Below are 17593 nucleotides of genomic sequence, written 5' to 3' on the forward strand. Positions count from 1 at the left end.
ACAAGGCAGACAATCAAACACTTGTTTTTGATCAGGTGTGGTCTTTCTACTTCAGTAAAAGGTTTCCTATACACTGGGAAATGATGTAATAAGTTCAAAAACATTTGCCTGATTGCATGGCAAATTAGGTGACGACAGAAGGCACCTGCTGCACAATAGAATGAAAAATAAATGGCAACAGGTGGCACTTTTTTTAAAAAAAGGAAGTCAACAGAAGGTTTTACATTTTTATTGGTTTATCGACACAAAAGATACAGCAGCTTGTCATTTTTTAATCTCCAAGAGGGAATGTTGATAGTAAATAATTTTAAACACTTTGTTCAAAACCCGAGAATCAACACACAGGATTCTATGAGAGCTCTACATGCTAAATTGACAGTTTTGACCATCAAACAAAACACCATTATTTTTGGAATAAACATTTAATTAAGACAAATTTAAAGTAAATGTTCAGTGTCTGACAGGACTGGCAGACTACTTTGGGTTCACAGCTGCTCGCACAGCATCACTACAGTTCAATTCTTCAGGAATGCAGTATCAATTTGAAATACACAAACTGGTTCAATACACTCTAGGAGTCTGGACATTTGAACGGTGCTGGTCTCAGTAACCAGTATATACACACGTCTGCGTTACGAGATTGTGGTGAAACTGTATGTGGAGTAGTGGCCAGAAAAACTCAAAAAAACCTTGAATACGTGATTAGGATGTCTAATTGCAAATGACTGTGAAGATAAATAATTCACATGCCTTGTGTTAAGTAGCTCATGCTTTCAGGGGAAAACATAATACAGTTCTAGTATGATTTACAACAGCTCAGCACTTTTCTGTCAATGTCTGCTTCAATTCATCAAGTAGGTTTCCAAGAAGGGTAGAATCACTGCATTTCCCATCCACAGAGACGGAGCTATCACCCTATTTAAAATAAAATGGTAAAGCTTCACACTTAGTATAAATGCAGAGAGGTCAGTTCACACTTTTATAAGATAAATCTCTAACTTGATAAAGTTTACTTTCATATTCAAAATTTCAGTCTGAAAAATACTTGACAAAATCTTGAGCTCCCCTAATTAAGTTGACAAATGCAACCCAGTGTAACCTTGAACTATTAAGACCAAGCGTTATCATTTGTCTGTGCCAGGGCAATGGCAGGGGTACTGCAACCAGTCTCAACACGACTGATTTATGTGCTTGCTCAGCTGTGATGTCTTTTGTGATTGAAAAGCCTAAAACTCAACTATCTCGTCTTAAAAGGATACCCACGTGGGTGAGATACTGATGGGCTGCTGACATTTTTTGGAACTTTATTCCAGTATGAGTCGGAAGAGGGGAGAATATCAGTAAAATTATAAAACAGTGGGAATAAGACCAGGATTGGCATATGGGACATGGATACTTGCTCTTACAATGAGATATAGAAAAATAGCAGGAGCAGGCCATTCGGCCCTTTGAGCCTGCTCCGCCATTCAATAAGATCATGGCTGATCATCCAAACTCAGTACCCTGTTTCCGTTTTCTCCCCGTATCTCTTTAGCCCTAAGAACTATATCTAACTCTTTCTTGAACATATTTAATAATTTGGCCTCAACTGATTTCCGTGGTAGAGAATTCCACAGGTTCACCACTCTCTGGGTGAAGAAATCTCTCCTCATTTCAGTCCTAAATGGCTTATCCCTTATCCTTAGACTATGACCCCTGGTCCTGGACTCACCCGCCATCGGGAACATCCTTCCTGCATCTAGTCTGCCCAGTCCTGTTAGAATTTGTAGGTTTCTATGAGATCCCCTCTCATTCTTTTAAACTCTAGCGAATACAAGCCTAATTGACCCAATCTCTCTTCATACATCAGTCCTGCCATCCCAGGAATCAGTCTGGTGAGCCTTCACTGCACTCCCTCCATAGCAAGAACATCCTTTCTCAGATAAGGAGACCAAAACTGCACACAACACTCAAGGTTCAGTCTCACCAAGGCCTTGTATAACTGCAGCAAGACATCTCTGCTCCTGTACTCGAATCCTCTTGCTATGAAGGCCAACATACCATTTGCCTTCTTAACTGCCTGCTGCATCTGCAAGCTTACTTTCAGCGACTGGTGCACAAAGACACCCAGGTCTTGTTGCACCTCCCCCTTTCCCAATCTACTCCCGTTCAGATAATAATCTGTCTTCCTGTTTTTGCCACCAAAATGGATAACTTCACATTTATCCACATTATACTGCATCTGCCATGTATTTGCCCACTCACTAAACCTGTCCAAATCAACTGGAGCTTCTCCGCATCCTCCTCACAGCTTGCACTCCCACCCAGCTTTGTGTTGTCTGCAAACTTGGATATATTACATTTAATTCCCTCATCTATATCATTAATATATATTGTGAATAGCTGGGGTCCTAGCACTGATCCTTGCGGTACCCCACTAGTCACTGCCTGCCACTCGGAAAAAGACGTGTTTATTCCTACTCTTTGTTTCCTGTCTGCCAGCCAGTTCTCTATCCAACAAGATCCAATATCCTCTATCCTTACCCCCAATCCCATGTGCTTTAATTTTGCACGCTAATCTCTTATGTGGGACCTTATCGAAAGCCTTCTGAAAGTCCAAATACACCACATCCACTGGATGTCCCATATCTATTCTATAGTTACATCTTCAAAAAATTCCAGTAGATTTGTCAAGCATGATTTCCCTTTCGCAAATCCATGTTGACTTTCTCCGATCGTGTCATTGTTTTCCAAGTGCTCTGCTATTACGTCTTTTATAATGGACTCTAGCATTTTTCCCACTACTGATGTCAGCCTCCCATGGGCAGACTTGTTGCCTATATTTGCAGAATAGCTCTCACAACGAAGACCTAACGTAGCTGGTCTCTTACAGTTTCCAGCTAGGGGTAACATGGGTGATATCTGCCAACAGTAGAATGAACAGACAAATCAATTGCATTGGGGCAGTTAAGAGTACTTACAAAGTATTACACAAACTTTAAAATTCTGAATTGAAACTGGTACTTCAGGCTCCCAAAAACACAGTGAACATCTTGAAAACAGCATTGTTTCTAAATACATAATCTATTTCTACTAAGTTTGCACTGTCTTCTTGATTCTGAAACAAACCAATGCATTTAAAGCATAAATAGGCCAAGTTCTACGTGGTTTCCAAAGAAATGTTAGGTTAGGTTTTACTCTTCAGCAAATTTGGAAACAGCATAAATCTCCAGATTCCTCCCTTTCAAAAAGAGCAATGAAGATTGTGGTGGCATCCTGCAGAAGTCAACCAAACAAGAGGTCTGTGAGATAAACATGATGCACACAAACAGGATATGCAGGCAGTTTCATGCATTTCCAGGTCTAAAAGTAATTGATTAGAAAAGCCAACTTACAAGTGACTAAATTCTGTTGATGGGCTTAAACTATTGGAGTCACCTCCTAGCTTTCAGAAATTGATGGAGGTCAAGGATGATACACAAGTGAAAAGGATTCTGGCAAGGATACATCACAATGTTCGAGTTATAGGCTCATACTCACCATTTTCACCAAAAGACACATGTGATGACCCTGGATAGAGCGGCTATACATAGATGCACATGAATTGATTCGTTCCACGACTGTGAGGATGGAAAGAAAGATTTCACACACGCTATCACAATGTACGATTTCAAAATCACTAATATAAGACATGACATTTTCCAGTGAAGCAGAATTTCACACTTTTTAAAATGTAGTTACAAACTCACTGCACTTTTCCATCATCCATTTAAAAAAAATTACAAGATATAGACTGTACTAACAAAGGTTAAAGTAGAAAATCTATAAATATTATGAAACTATTTTGCAGCATTTTTTAACAAAGCACAAGAGGCTAAGAGATGGCTGCAGATAGTTCCAGAAAATTGATATTTCTGGAATGGGATTTGGAGAGAAAAGGCTCTTTCATTTTATAATCTAAAACTCAACATATAGAGTTTCAATCAAAATACTGCATTCTTCAGGAGATAATGAGCCAACATTATACACAAACAAGATTTAACTGGAGGGCTCTCTGCACCAATAGATAGGTAGGCAGCAAGCAGTAAAATAGCAGCTTTATTAGAGGCTTTTTTTGGTAATCTGAAGATAAATGATACACTCCAACTGGTTTCATTTCCTCACAATAGCCTTGTCAACTTAGCATCTGATGCACATGCACTTCCTCAGATGCCCCATTATCGAGATAGGTCGATGAATGGCAAAAGCATCAGTTTATTATTGTGTGTGGGTCAGAGAAGTCCAGATAGAACACCAAACCTGAAGATATATTGGAGAAGTTAGGACTGTTTTCCTTGAAAAGGCGGCTGAAAGATTTGATAGAGGCATTCAAAATCAGGAGGGGTCTGGACAAAGTAGATAGAAAAAAACTGTCCACACTCGTGAAAGGATCAAGAACGAGGGGGCACAGATTTAAGGTAATTGACAAAAGGAAGCAATGACGACATGAGGAAAAACTATTTACGCAACTAGTGGTTAGGATCTGGAATGCACTGCCTGAGTGTGTACTGGAGGCAGGTTCAATCCAGGCATTCAAAAGGGAATTAGACTGTTATATGAAAAAGGAAGAATGTGCAGGATTATGGCGAGAAGGTGGGGGCTTAGCACTAGGAGAATTGCTCATTCGGAGAGCTGGTGCAGACATGAAAGGCCGAATGGCCTCCTTCTGTGCTGCAACAATTCTGTGATTTGAGAATGACCAAAGTTTCAACGTTGGAGCTCATGTTCCAGCAGCAGGCCAGTTAGCATTTCCACTGAATGATGGATCTCTTAATATGCACGCATTTGGAGGGCAAGTCCAGAAGAGAGAGCAAGAGAGAAAAAAAAAGAGAATTAATTTATTACAGTCTGAAAAGTAATGACATGCTTTAGGTGTGATTTATGTAGCTGTATCAGAATGAAGCACGTTGTCAGAATTTTGAGGTAGCCTTTGAAGTCCATTATGAGTAGCAACTTAAAAACTGGTCCATATAGTTCTATTCAAAAAAATGTCAATGTAACTAATGCAAATGAACATACACTGAGCATATGAAGCAGAATGGATTGAATATAGTGTCGGTCTGAACCTTGCTGGATATACTTAATACCCATTAATAATGCAAGTACATTGCTATAATTGTAAATGTATTACTAACAGACTGCTAGGGCAGTTTTATTCTTCATTATTTTGGCAAGAACAAACCCTCAATCTCCAAGAGGAGATTAAGAGCATCAGTCTCAGGCAGATAGGCAAAATCAGCAACCCTTAACCCACTGTGTAAAGAGCGCTATTGTGGCTCCATTACAATTGCTTAGTGAGAGATAAACTCTGATGATGCATTTTTACATGACAATGGCTAGGTTAAGTTGGAATGCATCCTGGGCACTAAAAATTATGTTAGTGTCAAATGTACCACACAAAAAAATGCACTGGATTCAGCCAATTTCAGCAGGAGCCAGCGTTTGGATGCAGTAAATACAACCATTGCATTCGTTGGAAACTGAATGTGTCAAGTAAACTTGTTTTCAACGATGCAAGAAAGTACTTTGTGGTGGACAAAATAAAACAGCTGGGTGCCACTGGTATTCCAAAAACATTTTGTCCACATGAAGTAAGTTGACGGCAGAGAACAGCATTCAGCCACTAGAATACTTGCTTCTTTCAGCTTTCACTGCAACGTTCACATGTGAAAGTCCAAGTACATTTTCTGTGGGCTTTGAATGTTCCACAATGGCTCTGAATTGATCAGCTGGCACATTGTAGAGCTGTGATTTCCATTCAGTTTATCTGAAACCAACTCTTAAAAGGACAAAGTCAGCTGTATACAGGCCATTAACATTTAAAGGAATCTTGAAATGTGAAAACAGCAAAACAATCCTGTGTACAGAAAGAAGTACCTGAGAAGTGGTGATGAAAACAAATCTTTGCCAAAAGGAGCTGGAAGGAAATACTTATTCCATCTACTTTTATTGAACTCATCTTTAGTTCACCAGATTCTAGCAATTTTGCAAATGCGTCACTGCAAAAGTAAAGAGGAAGCATTTAGAAATGGTACTCTGTAATCAAGAACCTATCGGTGAAAGGAAGAAAGGACAAGTTTGTAAGGCAATGAGAGAATGTCAATGCAAGTAGCACAACTTGAGCATACACTGAGAATGAAAAAAATACCAACTACTACCCTCATCAGAAAACTTTTCTTTTAAAAGAAAGTTTACCTGCACTTACTCAATTTGCCATTACTTATCCCCTACATTGGCATCATTGTAGCCAGTGAATTCTTGTCCAGTTTGAAGAATACTTAAAACGTGAAACATCTGCTGTTGTTCTTAGTAGCTGGCAAGGCTACATTTATTGCCTATCCTTAGTTCCCCAAGGTTGTGGACATCTTTGAGAAGTGATCGTCTTACTAACTGAGAGGCCTGCAAGACTACTTAACTGGGCATTAAGGGTCAATTATGTAGTGTAACTAGAATCACATTTAGACCAGGCCAGGAAGGGGTGACAGATTCCCTTCCATGAACGACTTTAGTGGACTAGCTGGGTGTTGAACCAAAAAAAATAAAAAGCAGCTCTCGTGCAGCTTCTTTCACTTGTTTGTGTACAAATTAAATTTATTGAAGTTACAACTTGTCAGTGGTTGCTTGCCCAGTACCATAACCACCAAATTACATTACAGCATTTGCTGGTATACTCCAATTAATATACATTATGCCTGCTTTTACTGTCATAAACTCAAATTATCAGATTTATATTACCAGTTACATAGGTGTTGTGTCATAAGCTAGGAGCTAACCATGAGCCCTGACCAAGTTTGGTGCTGCAAGTCCCTAATTGTTTATCTTTCAATCAACAGACCTTTAACAAAGTCCTGCCAATTTCTTCAATTTAATTAGAGTTGTTAAATATGTTTTAAAAAAACTTTCAACAGCTCACAAACACTGAGGATGCTGGGTACAAGAAATATTGGAGCTATTTTATTGCTGCAGACACTCCTAGCCAATATCATTATGATACTAAGCAATTATTCCAGATACAAATACCAGGAATTAAACGAACAAGATAAAAGACAGGAAGAACAGGATGCTTCTATTGAAGGATTGTGGACTTACAAAAGCATAGCTTTCAATAAATGAACAAAATACCACTAGTTGTGTTACTTATTTACCAGTAAAACTGAAGTGGCATGCCACCACATCATACCACCCACTAGAAGACAAAGATCTATGATGTGTGCAGGGATCGGTGCCGGGACCCTTACTGTTTGTAATGTACATTAATGATTTAGATATGAATATAGGAGGTATGATCAGTAAGTTCGCAGATGACACAAAAATTGGTGGTGTCGTAAATAGCGAGGAGGATAGCCTTAGATTACAGGACAACATAGATGGGCTGGTAAGTGGCAAATGGAATTTAGTCCTGAGAAAAGTGTGAGGTGATGCATTTTGGAAGGATTAACAAGGCAAGGGAATATACAATGGATGGTAGGACCCATGGAAGTACAAGGGTCAGAGGGACCTTGGTGTACTTGTCCATAGATCACTGAAGGCTGCAGCACAGATAGATAAGGTGGTTAGGAAGGCATATGGGATACTTGCCTTTATTAGCCGAGGCATAGAATATAAGAGCAGGGAGGTTATGATGGAGCTGTATAAAACACTAGTTAGGCCACAGCTGGGGTACTGTGTACAGTTCTGGTCGCCACACTATAGGAAGGATGTGATTGCACTGGAGAGGGTGCAGAGGAGATTCACCAGGAGGTTGCCTGGGCTGGAGCATCTCAGTTATGAAGAGAGACTGGATCTCTGGGGTTGTTTTTCTTACAGCAGAGAAGGCTGAGGAATTATGAGGGGCATTGACAGGATAGATAGGAAGAAACTTTTTCCTTTAGCGAAGGTGGCAATAACCAGGGGGCATAGATTTAAAGTAAGGGGCAGGAGTTTAGAGGGGATTTGAGGAAAGATTTTTTCACCCAGCGGGTAGTTGGAATCTGGAACACACTGCCTGAAGGGGTGGTAGAGGCAGGAACCCTCACAACATTTAAGTAGTATTTAGATAGGCACTTGCAACGCCACAGCATACAAGGCTAAGGGCCAAGTGCCGGAAAATGGGATTAGAATAGACAGGCTTAATGGCTGGCGCGGATACAGTGGGCTGAAGGGCCCGTTTCTGTGCTGTATAACTATGACTCTAACTGCAAAAAGTACTTCACTACAAGTAACTGGAAACAGAATAAATGTTCATTTACCCAAAAGTTGCAAACAATCAGGTTATCGTGTGACGCAAAGTACAAGTTTTTCATTAGCTAGCTGCATCTACACTGTTAGCACAGGGTTTTATGGTTCTGATGAAGGATTTCACCTAAAACATTAACCTGTCTTTCACTTCAGATCTTGATTGCATGCTTGACTTTTCTGTTCTTACTTCAGTGACTTAATTATATGGTCATGAAGAGATGATACTGTTAAAATGAAGTATCATTCTTGTTTGAACTGTTTTTGAATCCCCTGATGTTTTCATTAAGCAAAACTTTCCCAGTAAAACAGAAGAATTTGAAAACAAACCTATAACAAGGCGTTGTGATCATGTACGAAGTGCAAGTGAAGTGTAACTTAAAATCAAGTTTTTCATGAGAAGATCCATCATCTGTCTGGAAAAAAAAATAGTTATATGAAAGACTGAAAATAATGCAAAGAAAATACAGAAACAGAAAAATTAGCCAATGATTGAACTTACTTTTACTATAAATGCAAGTGTTCCTTTCAGCTTCTGTGGCATGACTATGCTTTCCACAGTAAACACAAACCGAGCTTCATTTGAAACTTCTACAAAAACAAAATGCAATTCCAACAGGCTAGTTTTCTAACATGACAGCTAAATATAATCCAACAGTGATCAATTGAAGTAAATCTACTATGCACCCAGAAATATACAATGCCTAAATGGTTTCAGAATTTCATCACAACCCAAGAACTCTGCAAGTTCCCCTCCAAGTTACACCATCCTGCATTGAAAATGTATTGCTGTTGCTTCACTGCCACTGGCTGAAAATCGTGGAACTCCCTACCAAACAGTTCTGTGGGAGACTGCAGCAGTTCAAGGCTGTGGTCAAGGGCAGTTAGGGATGGGCCTTGCCAGTGACTCACACGTCCCATGAACAAGTAATAAAAAATGGCTTGCGTTGCAGCCCAACATGGATGCAGTTCTACTGTTACGGGTTATACAGACTACTGTCCCTTTTCTCCTGTGGTGCGTGGGCTCCTCCACTGACATATAGGAAAACAAAAGAAGCATGGCAATAAAAAATGGTGATAGACTGTATAAGTAAAGATAGTGCATCATCACCACCAAAAAGTTTATTGTTCAGGTATATTACATACAGGAAGTGACAAGAAGAAGTGAACGACAGCAACTTGTCCATTACTGTTAAAAACATACTTGAACAAGGTGTAAGAAAACGTACAACTCAGTGGGATATAAAATGAAATTAGAAAATGGAGAAATGCACAGGGCAGTCAAAATCCAGAAAGCAATGAGATCCTCCCCAAGGACCCAAAACATTAAGCTGCCTTTTCTCTTCACAGATGGAAACTGAGCTGATTCTTTTTTTCAATTTTTATTTCAGATTTCTGGCAACAGCAGTTTTTTTTTTTTTAAATTCCCCTTTGTAGTTGTAGAATAGGTTTGCTCTTCGGGCATTTAGATTGTGGTCATACTTAGAAGTTTAAAATCAATTTCTACAGCAATGCTCAAATAGTTAAGAGTTATCTCAAAATATAACCCTCGAAGCAAATAAAATTATTCATCATGTTATAACAATCAATGAAATGTCTTACCTGGTGGAAGCTGGAAAGGAACGGATATACCATCATGTGTAGAGGACCCTTCTGAACGAACCAGTTTAGTGTTGAGAGAGTCCAAAACATTGAACTCCATTGATTTGAGATAACCACTACTTCGATTTTCAAAGATAACTGATACAACCACTTGACTTCCATCCTGAAGATTTCCTTGAATATCATACATCTAATAAATAGTTCAAAAAATACAACTGGTTTTTGTATTTAATCATTTTAGTACAAACACGTAATACACTAATCAATCTCCCATGGCATTGCACATGGAGAATAAAGACCAAGTACAGTACGTTGCTCAAGGAGGAACAGTGGCAGTAGAAAGGGAGACAAAAATAACAGAACCGGACGGAGACAAGATGAGGTAGCAAACCTTCTTAGCTAGGGGGTTGAAGGGGTTCAACTGTCATTGCCAAGTCCGTATTTTCTTGATGGGTTGGTTGGGACTGGGGATGGCGGCAGAGGGAATTTGATGGCATTTGAATCCCATTCAAATTAGCGGTGGAAATCTCACAATCTTCATTCTTCTCCCCAACTCAGACTGTGTTACATGCTGCTGATCACATGGTTTTAATTTAAGTGTGCGGAATTGCACTGGGTTTAATTGACCTATTAGAGGATTGACTTTGTGCTGTTTGGGGTGGGGTGGAAAAATGAAATCCCTGGATTTCCCACTCAGTGGCAATGGGTAAGAGTGGTGTTCTATTCTAATTAGACCTCCGAAATTTGTCCTTTGGAGTCAAGTTTTTGCATTTCCATGGTGGGGTGGGGGAGGTGGGGGGGAATGGTTCTAGCTTGCCTGTGAATGCTGGTAAAGTCTGAGGTTCTGCTAATTGAAGCTGTAGCATTTTCCATCGAAATTGGGGCGACGAGGGCTGAGAAAGGGATGCTGGATATGATGCAGTTTAAAATTCCAGTAATAAATTTGGACATTGCCTTTTCAGGTAGAGAGGTTTCTGTACAGCAGGTTAATAAAAAGAGCTTTTACATACTATCTACTTACTGGAACAGACTGATTGCAGTAAGGCTGCAAATAACACAGCACTCTTAACAAAGAACAGTACTTTTGTGGAGCTATATGGGAAGTTTCACTGCCAAAACCAAATGCTGGGGAGTACTTTGTACCGAACATCACAGGGTAGGCATTTAATACTGAAAATACCCTTCATGGAACCACCTATAGGCACAACTGGTACTGCAGACACTTAAAAAAAAAACACAAAATGATGAAATATGAATTTATCAAGTTTGCAAAACTCCCTTTCCAAAACCGTGATTTCCCTGAACAAACATCTTACAACAGTCGGTGACTGACGAAACAAGCTGTGGGTGAAGGAAAAAAATGAAAGGAGTTGGCTCGGCCCCAAGCTCTGGAATACTCTCCCTATACCTCTCCGCCTCCACCTCACTTTCCTCCTTTAAAACACTCCTTAAAACCTACCTCTTTGACCAAGCTCATCTGACCCAATGGGCTGAATTCTACCTTGGGCGGACAGGAATTCACCACCAACAGGTCCCCGCACTTTAAGTGTCCCGGGGTGGGACTTCCACCCACTTGAGGGAGGAGGTCCCGCCTCAGTGAACTGTTGGCCAATCAGCAGGCCAGCAGCTCTTAGTCCCAGCAGTGCCACCGGGAGTGGTGGCCACTGCTGGGACTACAGCCCAGCCGACGCAATGGACCCTGGAGAGTGAGCAAGTTGGGCATGCCTCACCAGGGGAAATCGGTCCTTCCCTGGTGAGGCAGGAGTGGTAGTTTTGTGCGGGGGCGGGGGGGGGGGGGGGGGGGGCGGAGTCTTGGGTCCCGGGGTTGAGCTGGAAGACTGGGGTGGCACTCAATTGGGCACCCTGTGCCTGACTGCCATGCACCCCCCCCCCCCGCCCCCCAGGGCGCGGAAAGGCCAGCAGCTATCATTGGGCGGCTTTTCACATCCCCAGCATGCCCGCTTGGCAAGGGTAAAATATCTATGGAGGAGAGCATGGGCCCTTAAGTGGTTACTTAAGGGCCTTGATTGACCACGGGTGGGTGGGCCGTTTCCCCCCACGCCCGACCGCCGTAACCTTGACCGGAGGCGGAAGCGGGGCATGTAGGCCTCCCGGAGCCTCCTGCTCAATTTTACGCCGCCCCCATACCACCAACTGACCCGCTGGGGCGGTGTAAAATTCAACCCAATATCTCCTTTTGTGGCTTGGTGTCATACTTTGTTTTATAATGCCCCTGTAAAGCATCTTGAGAAGTTTTATTATTTTAATGGGTGCTGTATAAATATAAGTTGTTGTTGAGTTAATGACTAAGGGCCTGTGCTCTCATGTTATACAGTTGTGGATCAATTGCCTTGCTTGCCATTCTCATACTCCAATCATCAAGGACTATTTTTCTCTGCTAAAGCTCCATCTCAATGTGCAGCTTTTCATTGCTCAACAGTACAGAATGACAAACATGTGAATCTTGCATTTACATTTCACATATTTCTATTGGTTTAAATGTCTCTACAGTTAGAATTCTGGGGTGGTATACTAATCAATTGTACATTGTTTGCAAATGGATGGTTACATAAGCTGTACTACAGTGCATCACAATCTTTTACCTATTTGTTATATACTGAAAATGTTATAGAATCATCTGCATTTTAAAAAATCTGCTAGCTGTAACTGAATGGTGCACAGATGTACAGAACAAGCCACAAACTAAACCATGCAAGTTCTCCCACCTGAAGGCAAGAAATGCAAACTGGTAAGAGTAGGGATGAAATAACGCAGGAAACATTGAAGCAATATTATTCTGGAGCTATTTCAAAAAATGTAATGCTTCATATAAAATACATCTTGTATAAAAATACTCTAACAATTTATAATGAGATATTATGGTACTCACCATTTTAACATAGGAATTTTCTGCTAGAAGGCAGTAGTTGGACATTGGCTGTAAAATATGAAAATCATCAGTAGGATATACGAATATACAAAGATGACAGGCAGAAAAAGACCCACTGGTTTATCCAGTCTGTCCAACACAGTTGTAATTTGCAGTCCTGTAATCTCCTGGAAGGGGCAAGAAAACACAAGCCAATTTGGGAGGAGGGCCAGGGCGGGGTTGGGTGGAGGAGAGAAATAGTAAAACTCCTCTTACCACCTTAGGCAATTCAAGCTAGTCCAGAAGATAATGACTCTGTTTTAGACTCTCAGAATGGTTACAGCACAGGTGGTGGTTATTGGGCCCGTCGTGTCCGTGCTGGGACTCTGCAAAAGCAACTCCCCGAGTCCCACTATCCCACCTTTTTCCATTAATTTTTTATTACAGTGATCATTTAGGAATGCTCTGGATCAGAAGGTGGTGCTATTCCAGCCAGCATTAGCAGCATCCAGGTCTTGGAACACGATGTACATCTGTCTGGAGAAATGTGCTGGTGCTTGTTGACCAGCTCAAACAGAATTTTGGAGTAAGTTTTGTTCTGCTTGCTGCCGATTTTGCTGATGCAATTAATTTTTTCTTGAGGTAATTGTCCAATTCCTTTGTGAAAGCCACAAATGAATCTGCCTCCACCACACAGTCAGGCAGTGCATTCCAAATCCTACCCATTTGTTGCATAAAAAGGCTTTTCCTCATGTCGCCTTTGCTTCTTTTACCAATCACCTTAAATTGTTTTCCTCTGATTTTCTACCCTTCAGCCAATCACAACACAAAAGGTGGTCATTCGGCCCATCGTATCCACACTGGCGCTCCAAAAGAGCAATTCACTTAGTGTCATTCCCCTGCCTTCTCCCTGCATATTCTTCCTTTTAACAGTCTAATTCCCTTCGAATGCTTCAATTGAACCTGCCTCCACCACACCCTCAGGCAGTGCAATCCAGACCTTAACCACTTGCTGCGTGATAAAGATTTTCCTCATGTCGCTTTTGCTTCTCTTACCCGTTACTTGAAATCTGTGCCCTCTTGTTCTTGATCATTTTGCAAGTGGGAACAGTTTCTCCCTATCTATTCTGTCCAGACCCCTCATGGTTTTGAATTTTTGAATATCTCTATCAAATCTCCTCTCAGCCTTCTTTTCTCCAAGGAAAACAGTCCTGACTTCTCCAATCTATCTTCATAACTGAAGTGCAACATCCCTGGAACCATTCTTGTGAATCGTTTCTGTATTCTCTCCAATGCCCTCACATCTTTCCTGAAGTGCAGTGCCCAGAACTGGATGCAATACTCCAGCTGAGGCCAAACAAATGTCTTATACAAGATCAATGTAACTTCCTTGTTCTTGTACTCTATGCCCCTACTAATAAAACCCAGGAGACTGTATGCTTTACTAACCGTGCTCTCAACCTGTCCTGCCACCTTCAATGAATCACTTCACATTTCTCTGCAATGAACTTCATCTGCCACCTATCCACCGCCCCCCCACCATTCCACTGACTTGTCTATGTCCTTTTGCAGTTCTACACTATCCTCCTCACAGTTCACAATGCTTCCAATGGGAACAGTTTCTCCCAATCTACTCTGTCCAGACCCCTCATCATTTTGAGCACCTCTATCAAATCTCTCCTCAACCTTCCCTTCTCCAAGGAGAAAAGCCTCAGCTTTGCCAGTCTATCCATGTAACTTAAGTCCCTCATCCTTGGAACCATTCTCATGAAATTTTTCTGCACCCTCTCTAATGCCTTCACATCTTTCCTAAAGCGTGGTGTCCAGAACTGGACACAATACTTCAGTTGAGGCCGAACCAGTGTTTTATACATCACATAGCATCAATTTCTTATGCGAGATGAAGCCCATCCCAACCACAAACAGTCCCAGTTCTTGCTTGAAGGAAGAGTAAATTATCGTTCCTGGGACAAGCTGCCAAATTATTTCACAGGTCCACTATTCTCAGAAAAGAACAACCTAACATCCAACATAGCTCTGTTCTTAAATAACTTATCAGCATGATCCCTGGTCCTTTCCAATCTATCCAGTTGAAATCTACATAAACACTCTAGCCCGCTCATTATTTCATACATCTCAATTTCATCACCCCTACTTCTCTGAAGTTATAGACCCAGCTAGTTGCGTCTATCTGGTTAAACAAGGTATTATAAACCGGGAATTATTTTGCTGTCCTTCTTTATCCCCTTTCCAAAACTTCAATATCCCCAGGACATGAGAATTTCAGAAACACTTGACATTTAACACAATTCTTGTGAGCTAAGTTTAATCATAATATCCAGCATCTGCATTTGCTGGTTTTTCTATTATTGTGTAGCTCACTGCCATTTTTCTTCCAGGAATGCACACCGTAAACTTCTGCTCTTCTTTCAGACAGGACTTTTATTTGTCTGTTTTACTTGTTAACGGTCATTACTTTGTTTCTCTTTTGGTAGATAGCTGATCAAAACTCGCTTTCACAGCCACATCTTTCTTCAGCAATCATCTTCGGCCCTAACTTATTGCAACTAGAATTCTGCCATTCATGTTTTGGATCCATCCATGATTGAGGTCTCCATGACATTCAGCATTCTTCGAACCACTTCTCTCACTGCATCCCAAGATCCAGGCTCAATGTCATGTGCCGCCACATGCAGTCTTTCAACCTCTCTTCAGCAGCACCATCTCATTTTCTATCAAAATTGCGCTGATCCACAGTTACATTCCAATATTCACCTCACCAATGCTTCAAGAGTTTTTTGTTCCTTTCAGCTGTCAAGGATCACAAGCTTCAACAACTCTTGGATACCAATGACCCTCTTGCTCCTCCTTGTCCATCACTTTCTTCAGAACCCATCCCTTCTTCTAAAGCATCCCTAGTCGTTTTCTCGGTGTTGCTTTTACCTTCCCGTCTGTGAATCCGTAGCAAAAGCCTCAGCTTAATCCCCTTACGCCCCCAGCTCAAAGAATTCAGCTTAGCATGACAATTAGCTCTTCAACTGCCTTCATCTCCACACCCAGTTCTTTGGCCATAAAAGTACACCAGCCCCCACCCAGCAGACTCTCTTCCAGTCTTCACAATTCTTGTTCTACCTGTACCCCTCCCTCTGACCTCTTAGCCTCTCTAGGCTAGATGATTTCATTGCAAACTGCCATTATGACATCAGCCCTCTCAATTTCACTGGTCTCCTTAGTCACTCTAACCTACTTCCAACTGAACTTGCAGCACACCATTCTTAGGTCCAACCCAAAACAGTCAAAAAAATCTGCTGACAAGGGTGGCGCTGTTGTAGTTTTGCAAACTGACCTCAACCTCAAGGAGGCTGAGCACCAACCCTGGCAGCTCCTCCTACCTTCCCAAATATCAAACCGTCGTTTCCAAAACCATTACTGACCTCATCTCCTCTGGAGATCATTCCCTCTGCAGCCTCGAATCTCAGTCCCCCATACCCACACTGCCCACTCCTACCTCCTTCCCAAGATTCACAAACAGGACTGCCCCGGTAAACTCCTTGTTTCAGCCTGTTCTTGCCCCACGGAACTGGTTTCATTCCACCGACTATTCTTTTCTCTCTTTGTCTAGTCTCTCGTCTACACTTGCGACTCTTCAGATGCCCTCCGTAACAAAGAGTTTCCGGTTTTGTGGTCCTGACCATCTCTTCCTAATCGTGGACGCCCAATCACTCACCAGGACAACCCAACGGCTCTCCTCTTCTTTGAAGAGAGACCCAATCAGTCCCCATCCACCACCATCCTCCTTCACCTGGCTGAACTTGTTCTTACATTGAAGAAGTTCTCCTTGGACTCCACTCACTTCCTCCAAATAAAAAGGTGTTACTATGAGAAGCCATACAGGTGCATATCACTAAGCTGTGTCACATCCTGCTTCCATTGTTCTGCATACATGTAGTCCTGTGTTGTAGTTTCACCAGATTGGCACCTCATTTTTAGATATTTGTGCTGCTGCTCCTGGCATGCTTTCCTGCATTCCTCATTGAACCAGGGTTGATTCCTTGACTTGATTGTAACGGTAGAGTGAAGGATATTCTTCAGTCAAAGACTTGCAGTAGATTTTCCTTTTTCCTCAACCAACGATTCCCCTTCACCATGATTGAGAGGGGCCTCCAGTGTCCAATTCCATTCCATTTTCCACACTACTGCTCTCACCCATTCCACTCCCTTTCAGAACCATGACAGGACTTCTGCTTGCCTTCACCTTCAATCCACCAGCCTCCACATTCAAATGGAACATTCTCTGCCACTTCCAGTGTGATGCCACAAAATACAGTAGCTCTTTCCTCCCCTTTCAGCATCCCAAAAGGGACTGTTCCCTCCATGACAACCTGCTCCACACACCAATCACCTGAACAACCCCTTCCCAGGGCACCTCCCTGTGCAATTTCAAGTAATGCAACAACTGCCCTTTAGCTCCTCTCTTGCCCATGGTCCAGGGCTCCAAATACTCCTTCCAGGTGAAAAAGTGATTTACTTGTACTTCTTCCAATTTAGTAAACTATATTTGCCACTCACAATGCAGTCTCCTCTATATTGGGGAGACCAAATGTAGACTGGTTGATTGCAGAACACCTCCATTCAGTCTGCAAGCATGATCATAAGCTTCCAGTCGCCTGTCATTTTAATTCTCCACCCTATTCAAACTTTGACTTCTGGCTGCTAAATTGCTCCAATGAAAGCTCAAAGGACAGCACCTCATCTTTTGATTAGGAACTTTGTAGACTTCTGGACTCCACACTGATGGAAATCATTTCAGATCATAACCTCTAGCCCCATTTTTTTTTGGACAGCTGTTGGAGGTACTGATTCTATTTCCATTTACATGTCCCCTATACT

General features: G+C 41.7%; 1 protein-coding gene across 4 annotated transcripts in view; it reads right to left on the minus strand.

The window, feature by feature from the left end:
- Nucleotides 1-214: 214 nt before the first annotated feature.
- ap3d1 (adaptor related protein complex 3 subunit delta 1) overlaps nt 215-17593 on the minus strand; it is a 124757-nt gene continuing 107378 nt past the window's right edge. For all 4 annotated transcript variants that reach the window (XM_068016312.1, XM_068016311.1, XM_068016310.1 and 1 more), the window contains 7 exons: nt 12725-12772; nt 9835-10024; nt 8735-8823; nt 8563-8648; nt 5896-6017; nt 3520-3599; nt 215-915 (listed from right to left, as the gene is read on the minus strand). In XM_068016312.1, the coding sequence (XP_067872413.1) occupies nt 817-915; nt 3520-3599; nt 5896-6017; nt 8563-8648; nt 8735-8823; nt 9835-10024; nt 12725-12772 (714 nt within the window). In that variant the 3' untranslated portion in view covers nt 215-816. The remainder of the gene's footprint in view (nt 916-3519; nt 3600-5895; nt 6018-8562; nt 8649-8734; nt 8824-9834; nt 10025-12724; nt 12773-17593) is intronic.

The sequence above is a fragment of the Heterodontus francisci genome, chromosome 36, assembly GCF_036365525.1.
Source record: "Heterodontus francisci isolate sHetFra1 chromosome 36, sHetFra1.hap1, whole genome shotgun sequence".
Taxonomy (NCBI): Eukaryota; Metazoa; Chordata; class Chondrichthyes; order Heterodontiformes; family Heterodontidae; genus Heterodontus; species Heterodontus francisci.